General features: G+C 39.4%; 1 protein-coding gene across 1 annotated transcript in view; it reads left to right on the forward strand.

Moving 5' to 3' along the window:
* DCC (DCC netrin 1 receptor) overlaps nt 1-13283 on the forward strand; it is a 572354-nt gene that overhangs the window by 284475 nt on the left and 274596 nt on the right. The window contains exons 4-5 of the mRNA XM_049794299.1: nt 1429-1579; nt 1940-2076. Coding sequence (XP_049650256.1) covers nt 1429-1579; nt 1940-2076 — 288 coding nt within the window. The remainder of the gene's footprint in view (nt 1-1428; nt 1580-1939; nt 2077-13283) is intronic.

The raw sequence follows: 13283 nt of genomic DNA on the forward strand, positions 1-13283 counted from the left end.
GCTTTCTGGTTTTGCACATCTGTTTTCACCTTTGGAGAACTGACTTTAAAAAAAAAATCAAAACAAGCAAAAAACTAAAAAAAGCTTTGGTTTTCTGCTAGTTAGCTCCTATGTATTTAATTGCATTGTATTTAATCACTAAGGTAATATATGTATTTGTGGTTATTGCAAGAGGTGCCATGCAATTCACAGGCCAAAGGCATCACTGCAATCAGCTAAAATGTCTTCACAGATTGAAGCTATTGAGTTGTGTGTGATAACTTCTGCATCAGTTGCACTTACTGAGGGCTGGAAATTGCATGTTCATCTGGTTACTGTAAGAAGTTGAAATATGCTGCTGTTGTAAATCCGTAGCAAATGCACACAGCTACTTACAGTTTCTTCCGACTTGTATGGGAGAACCGGCTAATTACTTGGAGATGATACTGGAAGATCTTATAGTGGTTAATTTAGTGGGAATATTCACTTAGAGTGTGTATTTTTTTTTATGTTTGTGTCAGGAAACAAGGAGTAATGTTTAATGGCTCTAGTCCAGCACATTTGTTTCAACATCTGTGATAAGAAAACGAAGTCCTTTCCAAGGGAAGGAACAGACTCATTTAAAAAGCAAACCAACCCAACTGATTTCCTTGGTGTATGGTTCTGTTTGCTGGTATTTCAGGCACAATGCGTGGGTTTTGGGTCTAGGTTGTCACCTGGGTGTGGGTTGTCCCCTGGTCAGCGGTGATCCACTCATGCGAGTCAGAGGCAGAGATTGAGCTCACCCGAAAGTGGACACCCTGAGCTCGGCTCAGCTGCCCACAGGTGGGTGTCTGGGGCTGGCTGAGACAGCTGGGGACCCCTTTGGTCAGGCAAAGGAGAATTTGGGGCACTTACCTTTCTGCTTGTTCCTTCTCGGTTCAGACTTTTCAAGTTATTTCATTCTTTGTTTTCTGTGTTATCCTAACTTGAAGCTTTCCTTCTCTTTTCTCACCTGCTGTATTTATGAACTTCCCTCTTGCAACTCCAAAATAGTGTCATTAATCCAGTACCACTCTTAACCTTATGTGTATTTCTCTCTTCTTGCCATGACTGTGCCTTTTCCTGTGGCTTTCCAAGACCTGACTTTAATACCAGGCTATAAACAGTCCTTTCTCACTTTCCCAAAAGCTGGTATTTTTCTGCCTTCAAATTGTTCCCTTGGGTTCAACCTGTAAGCAGCTCTAAGATTGCCATTTGATACACTTTTTATATGTCTGTACTATGATTTTCTATTTTTCTCATCAGTAAGAATCTGTGAAAGCTCTTGTCTCTTGGGTCCCTTATTGATCAGTCATTTCATATTCCTCACCCCCATCAAAAAGAATGTTTTGTTTTGTTGTTTGGTTTCGTTGGGTGGGTTTTTGTTGTTTTTTTAATGGACGATACTGGTTTCTTTTGCTCTTGTAGATCCAGGTTTGCACAGGCAGCAGTTTTTCCTGCAGCGACCCTCAAACGTGGTGGCCATGGAAGGGAAGGATGCTGTTCTGGAGTGCTGCGTTTCTGGGTACCCCCCTCCCACCTTCACGTGGCTGCGAGGAGATGAAGTGCTCCCCGTCAGGTAGCTCAGTCCTCCGTGGGTCGTGTATCTAACAGTATGTTTCCTTGAGCGAAGTACAGGTGAACCACCGGGTAACGTTTCAAATTCAGTGGGGTGGATTTGGAGGCTATGAGATTTTCCTCCTAAATAATGAGACTGGATGTGTCTCTTAATCTGCTGCTATAACTCATCACTGCGCCAAATCCGAGGGTGGAATTTGATCATAAATGTCACCTGGCTGATATTTAAAATGGAAGTGCAAAGCTATTAACAGCAAAAATCACAGCTGAAGAACTACTTACAGCATAATTTACTGTGTGTATTTTTCTAGATAGAGAGAGCATCTTAACACACTGTGGATATGTGTTATCCATGTTTCAGGTCCAAAAAGTATTCGTTACTGGCTGGCAGTAACCTACTCATATCAAACGTGACTGACGACGATTCTGGGACATACACGTGTGTAGTCACCTACAAAAACGAGAACAGCAGTGGCTCTGCAGAGCTGTCAGTGATGGGTGAGTACATGAACTACGCCCACTTTCCTTCTCCAAGAACATTTTTAATTACTCCCTTTTCCAGAGTGACTTAATTTTCAGAACTCCAAATAACTGCAAACTGTACAAGTCCCTTCCCTGGTTTCATCAGGTATTCGCACCAGTGGAAACCAAGTCATGTAAACCTTTGAATACCTCTCACCGTGCCCATTAGCCTGGCTGTTGCCAAACATCTTATGGTATCGGATGCTAATTGCTACTGCCTTCTGTATGTGGTCGTTTCCCTTTATTTCTCCTTCCTGAAACCTTATTTTTGGCATTACAATGGGTTTCCCTTTTGTGCATGATGTCAAGCTCAGCGAGTTGAAAATCAGGTTTGTAGCTACTGTTTTTGGTCATGAACAGTCAATATGGTAAGATAAAAATGAATGTATTTAGTGCCTTCTCACCAAATTAACAGAAGTCCAGGTAAATTCACGAAAGTCCTCACTCATGATGATGTTCTGAGGGTTCCCACTGTTAAATCTTATGAAAGCACCCTCCCGACAGAACCTGCTTTCCCCCACGCTCCTTCCTCATGGCAAATGTTAATGAAATCCAAAATGTGTTTAAATCTAATAGCTGCCTTTTTTCTTTTTTCTTCATTTAAACCATTGAACAAAGGCAGAGTACATTAGTGTTATTCAGTCAGATCTAAAGAACAACATAGTTAATACTTAGTCAAACAATAACATATTTCAACGTGCTGTTCATTTTGCATTCTGGCTTTAAAGCTTACGCGTGAAAAATACTTTCATTAGTGAATAGAGCTTTAATTTGGATTATAGGATATTCAGTGCTTGTATAACAATATTCTTTTATCAAGCCATAATAAAATACAATAATTACTGGTGATGGAGGGTTCAGTTCTATTTCTCTAGGTACATTAATGTAATACTTTGTTTTACTGGATAAAAATAAAAATGTGGCTTTATAATTGTGGAAGTCATTTATTATGGAATTGGTTTTGTTAAAAGGAATCAAATATTGAAAAGGCAGGTAAGTTGTTGGGCAGTATACTTTACTTGCCTTACTGAAATATGTTGATTTCAAATCTAGTGTGCAGCAGGTGACTAATTGTTGTTTGAGAAGTAGAAATAAATTGCACTGATATTTCTCCCCAACAACAGATGACAATACGTATTGGCAAAGGCAACTGTGGCTGGAGGATCATTTCACAGATTATTGCATAGATCATTTCTGACCATGCAGTTCCCATTAAAATTAATAGGAGTTTTGCATCTAGGTCCTCTATGTACCTTCTGAAAAATTTATTCTTGTCTGCATTCAGTCTGTAATGCATCTAGCTTTGGCTTCATTATGCCTTCTGCTGTGTGTCATTTAGAAATTAAAGGTACATAAATTTTCATGCACGTTGAGAGGTATGTGATGGCAATGTGACTAAGGATGAATATAAGATGATGAAAATCTCCAGGAGAAGACGACAGAATGCTAAGATAGTGCTAAGCATGAAACTAGACCCACACAAGATGAAAGATGCTACAATTACCGATTCTTTGCAGTCTCAAGGGGAACCCAAAATTGCATTGCCATGGCACAATGTGGTTGTATTCACCCTGTTGGTATATCAAAGATTTCTTTGGTAAAGTACCTGTTCACATACAGAATTCACAACTACAGAACAAATGAAAAAAAAAAAAATGGAGCTGTAGGTTAGGCACCAGATTAATGTACTTTTCTTATTTTCACGAGTAGATCACTCATTTGTGACAGACTTAACTGAAAATGACACATCGTGTTCGTGTATGTTTGTATTAATAACAGAAAATGTTCAAAGGATTTAAAGGAAATTGCATGATTAAACTGGAGAGATGGTGACAGCAATCCCCTGATCCCTGCCTTTCCAGGGCAATATACCAGCGCTACAAACTTGCTCAGAATCTGGTTGTTGAATCCATTCTTACCAGTAGGAAACTCTCAAATGCACTAAAGTTTCTCATGTAATCGTCATATCTCATCAACAGAATAATTAATTGATAGTTTTATTGTCTTTGTTGGCTAGATACAAATGCAGATATTTCTGTGTTTCCTTAGAGTTAACATGCTTGTTTATTTAACAAACTGTAAATTGCCTATCAGTATTTTGTTGCGAGACTCGCATTTTTTAATATTGATGTAATCCTTTAATTGTAAATGTATCTGTAGTGCAAAGAGGAATAAATGAAACATTTGCAGTCAAGAGTGCAAAGAAATTTAACAGTCCAATAATTATCTCCTCTGAAGTCAGAGTAGACAACATCAGATCAAAGTTAGTTACATCACATGGTAGCGAGATGCTTTTGATCTTTTAAATAATGAGGCTATTTGCAAGAAACAGTGTGTTTCACAATGGAGTTCTTAGTAGTTCTTTTAAAGAGCTAAAAATAACCCTTTCTGTATTGGACATAGGCCTAAAATTGCAAGAGGTGAATGAATTTGCGAGAAGAGGTAATATATTTTGCTAAATTTTGATTTTGTATCGTGGCCTTTTGGCAAGATTTTCAGCACAGCTCCTTGTGTAATCAAAATTAAAAGGTCCGGTGCAGTTTACCTAGTTACTACATAAATCATCTACATGCTCGGTAGCTTTAGAGAGCTTGGTGTTTAAACAAATGTTTGAAGATGATTAAATGTGTTAACCAGTGTCAACTACAATCATTTTCTAAGTATTTTCTAGCTTTCAGAAGTGTATTTTGGGCTTGTTCCCTTTTGGCCTCTGAGGGGTTTTTTTTTTTTCAGTTTGTGTTTTGTTAAGTGAGACTGAAAGCCTGCTTAGCTGGTTTTAGCAAAGAAACCCTCTACCCCAACTCCGTAAGCATTCTGAAAGTGAAATAAACCCAGAAAAAGGTTCTCCATACCCTGTACCTACTTGTGGGATCTCACTGATTGCAGCCTGGTTTGGCGGTGGGATAAACGCCTGGGATTTCAGGTCCTGGTAGAGATAAACCCAGTTTTCTGTGGCTGCTCATAACTGAATTGATAGATTTGCTGATGTGCTGTCATACATCATTTCTTCTTCTTCCTGCTTAGTATTTGGTTTGTCCCTTAATTGTATCAGAGCAAACTATGACTGTACAGATACAGTAGGGGAAGAGTATTGCGTCTTCTTAAAGTTGAGAGTTTTCTCAACTATTCTTTGCATAATAGTGTTTATATTCAGAATTATGCTATCAATGCCTTTGAATTGGGCAGCTATTTTTAAATGGATCAAGATTGAGGGTTTTTTTTTTCCAGTTTTCTTTTCCAAAAATGTCCCTTAAGGAGCAACAGAGAAGGGAACAGTTTTCCAGTAGTGTTGGGTCAGGAATGCTGGTCTGAGATGCCTTTAGGTCACTGCCTAAAGTAAGAGAAAGTAGCAAAAAGCAAAAAAAAACCACCCCAAACTGGATCAGAAAGACAGTGTTTGCAGAAAAAACACTATTGCTAACCTTTACTGAGCATCCATATGTATGATCTACAAATGATGACTGCAATTTGGAAGCATTTTTTTCTATGTAAATGCCTTTTACTAGGGAGTTTTTAATATGAAGTGGTTTTAGCGCTAGTTTTGTTTGCCATTGCAGAAGACAAGCTACATCAAAGGTAAGGCCACGTGAGACAAGTGGCTTATAGAATCACCTCAGTCTTTGACAAGAATGAACGATTGTACGTACCGTGCATCTTGGTCAAATCAGTTTTACTTCTGACTCTGCTGCATAAATTCTTGTAGCAAAATGGTTATTCAGAGATCAAGGTCATGGAAAGTACCGAATAAAGCAGGCGTGGATCATGTTGTTGTGTGTGAATCACTTGGGTAGAGAGTAGTAGTAAGAAGGAAGCCTGCATCACCATAACGTGGTTTGACACCGCAATGAAAGCATGAAAAATGGGAAGCCTTCTAACGTTCCCTTTGTGAGCGCTGCTTAAGCTGATCTTGCGCAAATGGACCGGTCCTGAAATATTTACAAAAGCAGTTATGGTCTACTGATAATGTTAAAAGTCAAACCCAGTGATGTACCTTATTGGTACATACTCATTGAAAAATAATTTCCAAAATACAGAAGATTATCCACTATTATAAACGGGTAGAGAAGCAGGCAGATCTTCCGTGGCTGGACATTGCAACAGGTCTCCAGAAGCTGGTTGAGCCCAAGAAAATCCGAGTAACCTGAGGGTCTGTTTCTCTGTGATCCCACACTGTGGGGCAAGTTAATTTTGCTCATGTCTTGCTATCTTGTTGAAGAAACCAAGCACAGACTAGGCTATTTAATTATCTTCTGCTCCGCTTTTATAGTTCTTTGTGGAACAGGGCATATGTATATGTGAGCTGGCAGGATAAAGCAGCACGGTAATCGATGACAAATCTCATGATGGTTTACTTTAGGCAAAAGTGAGACAAATGAACATAAACCCCAATCTCTCCCCAAAGCAATCTCTCTCTCATTCATTTTCCTGATAAGTTTCAATACTGAGATGTTCCGTGTGAATGGAAACATTGATACCGTTCGTTATATTGCTCGCAGGTATAACTTTGAGTCTGTGACATGGCAGCGTAGGTTTTCCATCCCCAGAGCTCCTCTGTCAAGTCAAGCAGACAGAAGTGTCCAATGTCGTGTTCTCGTGTCCTTTCCCAGAAGGTTGATGGAGCTGAGTTTACCTAGTTCTCACCGAGGTGAGAGAAAATTAATGGTACTGTCACCTGAAAATATGGAAGTCAAATGTTTCAATTAGGCTTTGGGAAGAGTTGGCTTCGGGGTATCAGTGTGGGACAGGCAGCCCAAAGTCTGTTGGAAGTACTGGGTTTGCCTGCTGAAACGTCACCGGGTTTTCGAAGATGAAGGGGCTGAACTAGCTTAGATAGATCAATAACTTTCTATGTTCACTCCCCTTTATTTAGAGAATTTTAAAAATGTATTACCTAATCAATAGTGTTCAGTGGCTTCACAGGAGCCAGTTATATTTTCCATCCAGGAAAAATACTTTTGGAGAATGTTTAAAATGAATTTTATGCAACTTGAAGCTGAAACATTTCCCTTCGAAATCAGTTACCTACCATTGCATTGCTAGCAGGTAGCGTGGTATGGTTGCATGGTGCTGAATACAAGTAAAATAATGGTATGGGAGTACCCTGTAGCTGATCTGAAAAGGTTAGCTACTCACTTCAAGGATTTTTTTTTTTATATATATATATATATACTTAAGAAATTAAAAATGACAGTGCTAGCAGAGCTGTGTAACCTTATGACAGAAACGATGAAGTCTTGGCACTCACGAGGTCTGTGCTGGCATAAACAGTAAACTGCAAAGTACCGCGTAGTGCCACAGGTTTTTACTGCAAATTCCTCTCTTTCTCCTGATCTCAGATTTGTTTTGCCTTCTCGAGGGGTGCAATGGAACGGAGGAAAAACATAAGGGTGGCAACAATTTGAAAGGATGGTGGGGGCAAAGGGTCTGTCCTTGCTGAGGCTGATGTGTGAAGAGTATTTTATTAATAGGACACTTGAAGGTGGGGCACAAGCTAGTACGTGCGTAGCTAAATGCCTGGCAGCTCTGCAGTCACGCCGAGTCAGTGCAGCTAGCGGAATCTGCAGAGTTTTGCAGAAATTTTTGCAGTTTTTCTTTTATGTGTGAACATGCTCGACATCCTGATGTGTTTTGTTGGTTTTTTTTTTAATGTATCTTAAACTACATAAAGCAGTTCAGCTAAGCGGTCCGAGCAGAATGACTGGGTTATCCAGCTCCCCCAATGAGTCAAGAAAGTCATGTCATGGCTGAATGCCCTTGAGACACACAAAATATCTGAGTAGGCACGAGTGCTAACATCGCTGCTGCAAATTTAAAGCTGATGAGGTTATGTGGTTTTCCTTTTTATACAGTGTTATATTAATCTGTGGAGATTCCCATCAGAGTATAGCATTGGGACCAAGAGATTTGTGAATTGATTCGGAATTTGGCATTATTTTATTGGATATGGGCGTATTGAACACAAAAGAAAACAGGATTTCAACAGTCTCTTCTGTATGTCTGTTTTTATATAAATAGAAGATACATATATACGTCTGTATATATATTTGTGTGTGTGAGCTTCAGGGTTGACTTAATCCTTTATGGGAAGAAGCATCTACTTCTATATAATAATATAATTATACTATTATAAGCATACGTTATTCTGTACCTATTTACGACAAAGTTTTTTTCCCCAGCTTACTCTGATGCTGTTGATGCTGGCTAGTGCTGGCAGTGAGGCTGGACTGGAATGAAGAATGAACAGCAGTCTGATCTTTGGGAACTTCCATATAGGTCTTTTTTTTTTTTTTTCCCCCTAGTCCTCTTTGATATCTTATTTTGCTTTTAGAGCAGTTTGAAGAATTTGTTCTGAGTGATTTTCCTTTAACGGAGTCTGTGAATAATGAGGTGAATGCCTACTTGCAGGTAAAGGGAAGCTTATCCTGGTAATGGTGTGTGATTGAAGGACAGTTAGCTAATTTTTATTGCCATGAATGGAATGGGAGTTGAGTGCCTAATTCAGACCATTCTGGAAATATAATTCTTGTCAATGCATCATGAGTATCAAATACTTATTTGGCACCTGACACTTGTAAAAAGCACTTCAGTGAAGCTCCAGTGTTGCCATTTTCTGATAATGGTGTTTAAATTCAGTCCTATTAAAAATAAATATACCGAACAAGCTCTGTGATACTGATGCTTACTTGGCTGATGATAGGAAAATGGCTGTGTCTGGGTATGATCTGCAGGTTTATGATTAAGGGAAAAATACTTATGCAGGAATCCGTTTGAATCCACAGGAGAGCAGATGTTGGAAAGTTAACTCTACCAGATCTCCGCAGAGCGTGATTTTTCAACTTTTAATTTTGTGGATCAGTTTGCAATAGTTGCCGAGATACTCTGCCAAATGGCTTGTTAAAGAAGCTATTTTCTCTCTGACGAGGGAGCTTTTCTGCTGCTGGAAACATGGAGGGCGGTGGTGCGTTCGTGTGCGGCGCCATCGCGGTGCCCGCGGGCTGATTTGCTCCCGGGGCCGCGGAGGGAGTCGTGCCGTGCGCGGTCCTGCCGGTGTAACTCTCGAATTTAGGTAGGATGGGAGCGATGGAGATGTTCTCCAGCCCAGCAGGTGATGGCACAGCTCGCTGCCCCAGCTACCTACTTCAGCCGTCTCTAACTTAAGTTTTCCGCTTTGGCTCTAGGCTCTGTAGGGCTTTGCACACATTTCTTAAAATTGATTTTTTGCTTATGGCCATAGGTGCTAAATGAGATTTAGAGAAGTGCCTAAATAACTTTGGGAGCCAGTTCTGACCCTGAGCAATACTGAGAAGCTACTTACCCATTGGAGACAGAAATCTTTTTATTTTTTCTGTTTGCTTGCTTGCTGCTTGCTTTGATTTTTTTTAAATATGACCTTGAGTTGAGTAACATGCAGGCAAGCCGTGAATCGTGTGTGCAAAAGTTACTGTTAACATGGACTCACTGTAAAGTCTTTGGACGAAAATTGTGGGTTAGCTGTTGTGGGTCAGCTTGACCTTCAGCGAGGTTTGGGAGCTGAGGTGCCTGTTTGACAATCTCCTTCGTAGGTCCAATGCATTTATCGAAATTTTACCACCAAATATCTCCTTTAGACTTGTGTTGTACAAAAGGTTTTTGAACAGTGTTGATCTGTAAACCTCAAAGTGGAGGATGGGGCACTTTTGCATTAGACATAGTGGAAAAGCTTAGCTTCAGTGATAGGACTTGAGCCATATAGGATACCAGAAGACTTGCAGCTGCTATTTCCCCAACTTTTAATGTATATTCGTATTTAAAAAAAATACATATTTTCTTTATAAATGTTCTGTTTTTCAAAAGCACTAGACTTGTTACTTTGTAACTGTATAATTGTTGCATGACACTAGTCACTGCATTTTGGTGTTTACATTGAAGTATGAATAAGTCTGTCTTTCTGAGCATTAGACAGGATAAGATGAAACAGAACAAAACCCGGAGAAGAGGTGTATTTTCTTTTGCTGTGCAGTTCCTTAGCAATGGCATCTGCTTGTAGCTTTCAGCTGTTTCTGTGAACATCTAATAATAACGCTAGGAATCTTTCATAGCATGGTATTGTAATTAATATATTAGCATGCTTTAGCACCATGCTATTTCCAATAAGGAGAGCATGTTATATACTTTCAAAAAAAAAATATTGAAAATGACAAGTAAAGAAGACTCAACTGAAATGAGAGTTTCCCCATATTGCTGGCTGGATTTGAAAAATAAAAACAACAGATGTCTACATACATTTTAAACAGCTTGCTTTAAAAAAAAAAAAAAAAAAAAAAACCAAAAAAACAAAGCTTTTTTTTTTTTAAACTGTTTTAAGCAGAAAGCTTTCTTGGAGAGGAGTGGTTCCCAATACTCAACCTGACCCTTGGCTGTTCAGCTCTGACATTCTAGTTTGTTTCTTTGTCTCAATGGAGAGAAGAGCTTACAGCGGGGTTACTGCTGAGGACAATCTTTTATCTCTTCTACTATAAACTGAGAACTGCATGAATATATATTGTAACAACAGAAGTGGTTTCTTTTGCCCTTGGAGTGGTTTGCTCTCTACTCCCGAGCTCTCCAGAGCACTTTCTGCAGCAAAGTGCTTGAGAGTAAGTCACCCTGATGCTTTTGATAAGGCAGTCAAAATATGTAGATCTCCTTGCAAAGCACACTCCTGTCATTTAAAAATAAATAAATGTTTTGGTCTGTGTATTACAGTTTTTAGTTTACATATGTGTAGTTTTTAGGAACAGGTTGCACAGGTAGTTATCAGGCATGTTTAAAGGAAAGCAGATCCTGCTGTGGGGCAGTGGGCTATGATTTCTCAGGGTCCCTTCCACCCTGATTTTTATCATTATTAGCAGAGTAGTTTTTGTTGATGGAGGGCAAAACCTTGGGGTTTTTGTTTCTGGTTTGGGTTTTTTTGGTGTTTAGGTTTTTTTTTTTTTTGAAATGTCACATCTTTAAAGTCATAGTCAGAGCAGAGTTTCACAGGTAAGAGGAAAGTTGGCATCGCTGTGCTTACACACCGTTGCGATTCCCTGCACTCTCTATTTATAACACCAGATGAGTGGCAGCGTTCATTAGACCTTTTTTTGTCCCTGTTGCCTTCTGGCTCTCGTTTGATTCAGCGTGACAAGAGTGATTGGCCATTGGTTTGATTAATGGTTATAAAAGGTCCTAATGAAATGAATGGTGAACTGCACTCAGTTATGGAGTAGTTCCCATTAAACTACATAGTTAACACGAATTAATGCAGCTGCCAAAATTCAATTATTAAAAAAGAAGGCAGGAGAGCGTCCAAGACTGAAAAATGTCTGTTACTGATAATGAATGTGTCTAGTGCTATTCCCATGACTTCTCCCAGCTTTTGCTACTCTTCAGATTCCTAGAAGTGTTTTATGTTGGCTTCAGTGGTACACTTGCAGCTTGCTGGGAAAGTATTTACAGCTAACAGTGGTGGCGATCTGTTAAAACCGCTTGGGACTTTGAGACTACTCAAATTCAGCGTGTGAAATATGTATATTCCAGTTGCGAAGGAGAGGCTCTCAAAAGTCTTTTGAGCAAATGGTTCCGATTAGTTTAACTAGAAAATATTGAACAGAGCGTAGAACAGGCTTCCTACGAGGTGGCTGGGTTAATATGTACATTTATTAGCTTAGACAAACAGTTCGCTATGCCGGGGGAAAGAGCAAACTCAATTTAGACACTGGCTGCATCATCGTTCATAGGAACTGCATAAACAAGCTGGCACTGAATTCGCTATGACTGCTAAATAATTGCAGCTTTTGAAATAACAGGATTTCTTTTTTTCCTGCTGCCCAAGGGAGATGTTCAACACAAGCACAAGTTCTTTTTCCTAAGTATATTTGGATATATGGTTACACAGTTAACAGAAGATTACTCTTGTTCTTCTTGTAATTCTGTATGTTATTGCAAAGTCTGACTACGATGTGGTCCTGGACTCTAGAAAAGCTGCTGAAGTAGCGAAGTTCTCCACTGGAGAATGAATGCAGCTGGACAGTGCATGGTGATAGTATTCATTATATACACACACAGCCACTTAAAATTTCTGTGAAATACCAACTTCACTGAATATTAGCCCCAGCAGCGGAGCGATGTTGAGGATTCCGACCTCATCGCCGGAGCAAAGTTTGCTTTGTTCTCAGCTATAGAGCAGCTACAGGTATTTGAAGCAACCACTGCCCATCGTGTGGGAAGGGCTAGAAATACTAAAAGCACATTTGGTTAAAGCCAGATTTTAAAATATGCAGTATTTCTAACAGACTTTAAATAACTTTGACTTCAGTTAGTTTTGAAGGACTTGTATGGCTGACATGATTTTTTTTTTTTTCCCTTTTAAGCGTTGGAGGTGTATTAGATATGCACAGCATGGGGTTTGTGAGCAACATTTTGTCACAACTTATCTAATTAAAGCATAGCTGTAGGCCAATTAGACATAACCATGAGTGTTTTTAACCACCTTTTTATACATAAGAGAAGAATTCATGAACTTGAATTTCTTTTCATGGAGAACATAGTATCTTCCAAATAAACTTCAAGGTTTGTAAAATGGAGTTGAAATGTTATTTCAAAATGCTGGAGCTTTTTATGTTTTGGAGGCGGTTGAGTTCAGTATCTTGTCAGAGATGATACCCAGGAATTGAAGGTAAATCTGTGCAGAAGCTCCTCTTTCGGGCAGTTGGAGCCTGAGCTCTGGATCAGAATGAACTTGAAGTAAAACTTCACTTCTGGTTTTTGTAAAACCGGACTGAGAGGCAAGCCCTGAAAAAATGAGTAAAAAAGCTTGCGTATTTTGGTTCTCCACGAGTTTTGTAAAATTGTGAATGAAATAGCCCAAGCTGCTGAGATGTGTAGTGTGCTGAGACTCACACAGGTTTCGGGTTTGGGATAAAAGGACTTTGGCATTGTTGCTGTGATGATAGTCCTGCTACGTAACTTTTTCCTAGGACCTTTTGTAAACTGCCAGGACAAGAGAAGAGGAAAAATAATATAAATATTTCATTCAAACCATTGTCTTCATTTGCATGCAATTTTGGAGGAGAAAGAATTGAATTGAGATGGGGATGAGCTCTTGTTGCAATTGTTAAGCTGTTTCCCTCTGATGCTGGTAGACAGCCATGCACAGAAAGGAAAAGTACAGCAAAACCAGAAAA

The sequence above is a fragment of the Accipiter gentilis genome, chromosome Z (assembly GCF_929443795.1).
Source record: "Accipiter gentilis chromosome Z, bAccGen1.1, whole genome shotgun sequence".
NCBI lineage: Eukaryota > Metazoa > Chordata > Aves > Accipitriformes > Accipitridae > Astur > Astur gentilis.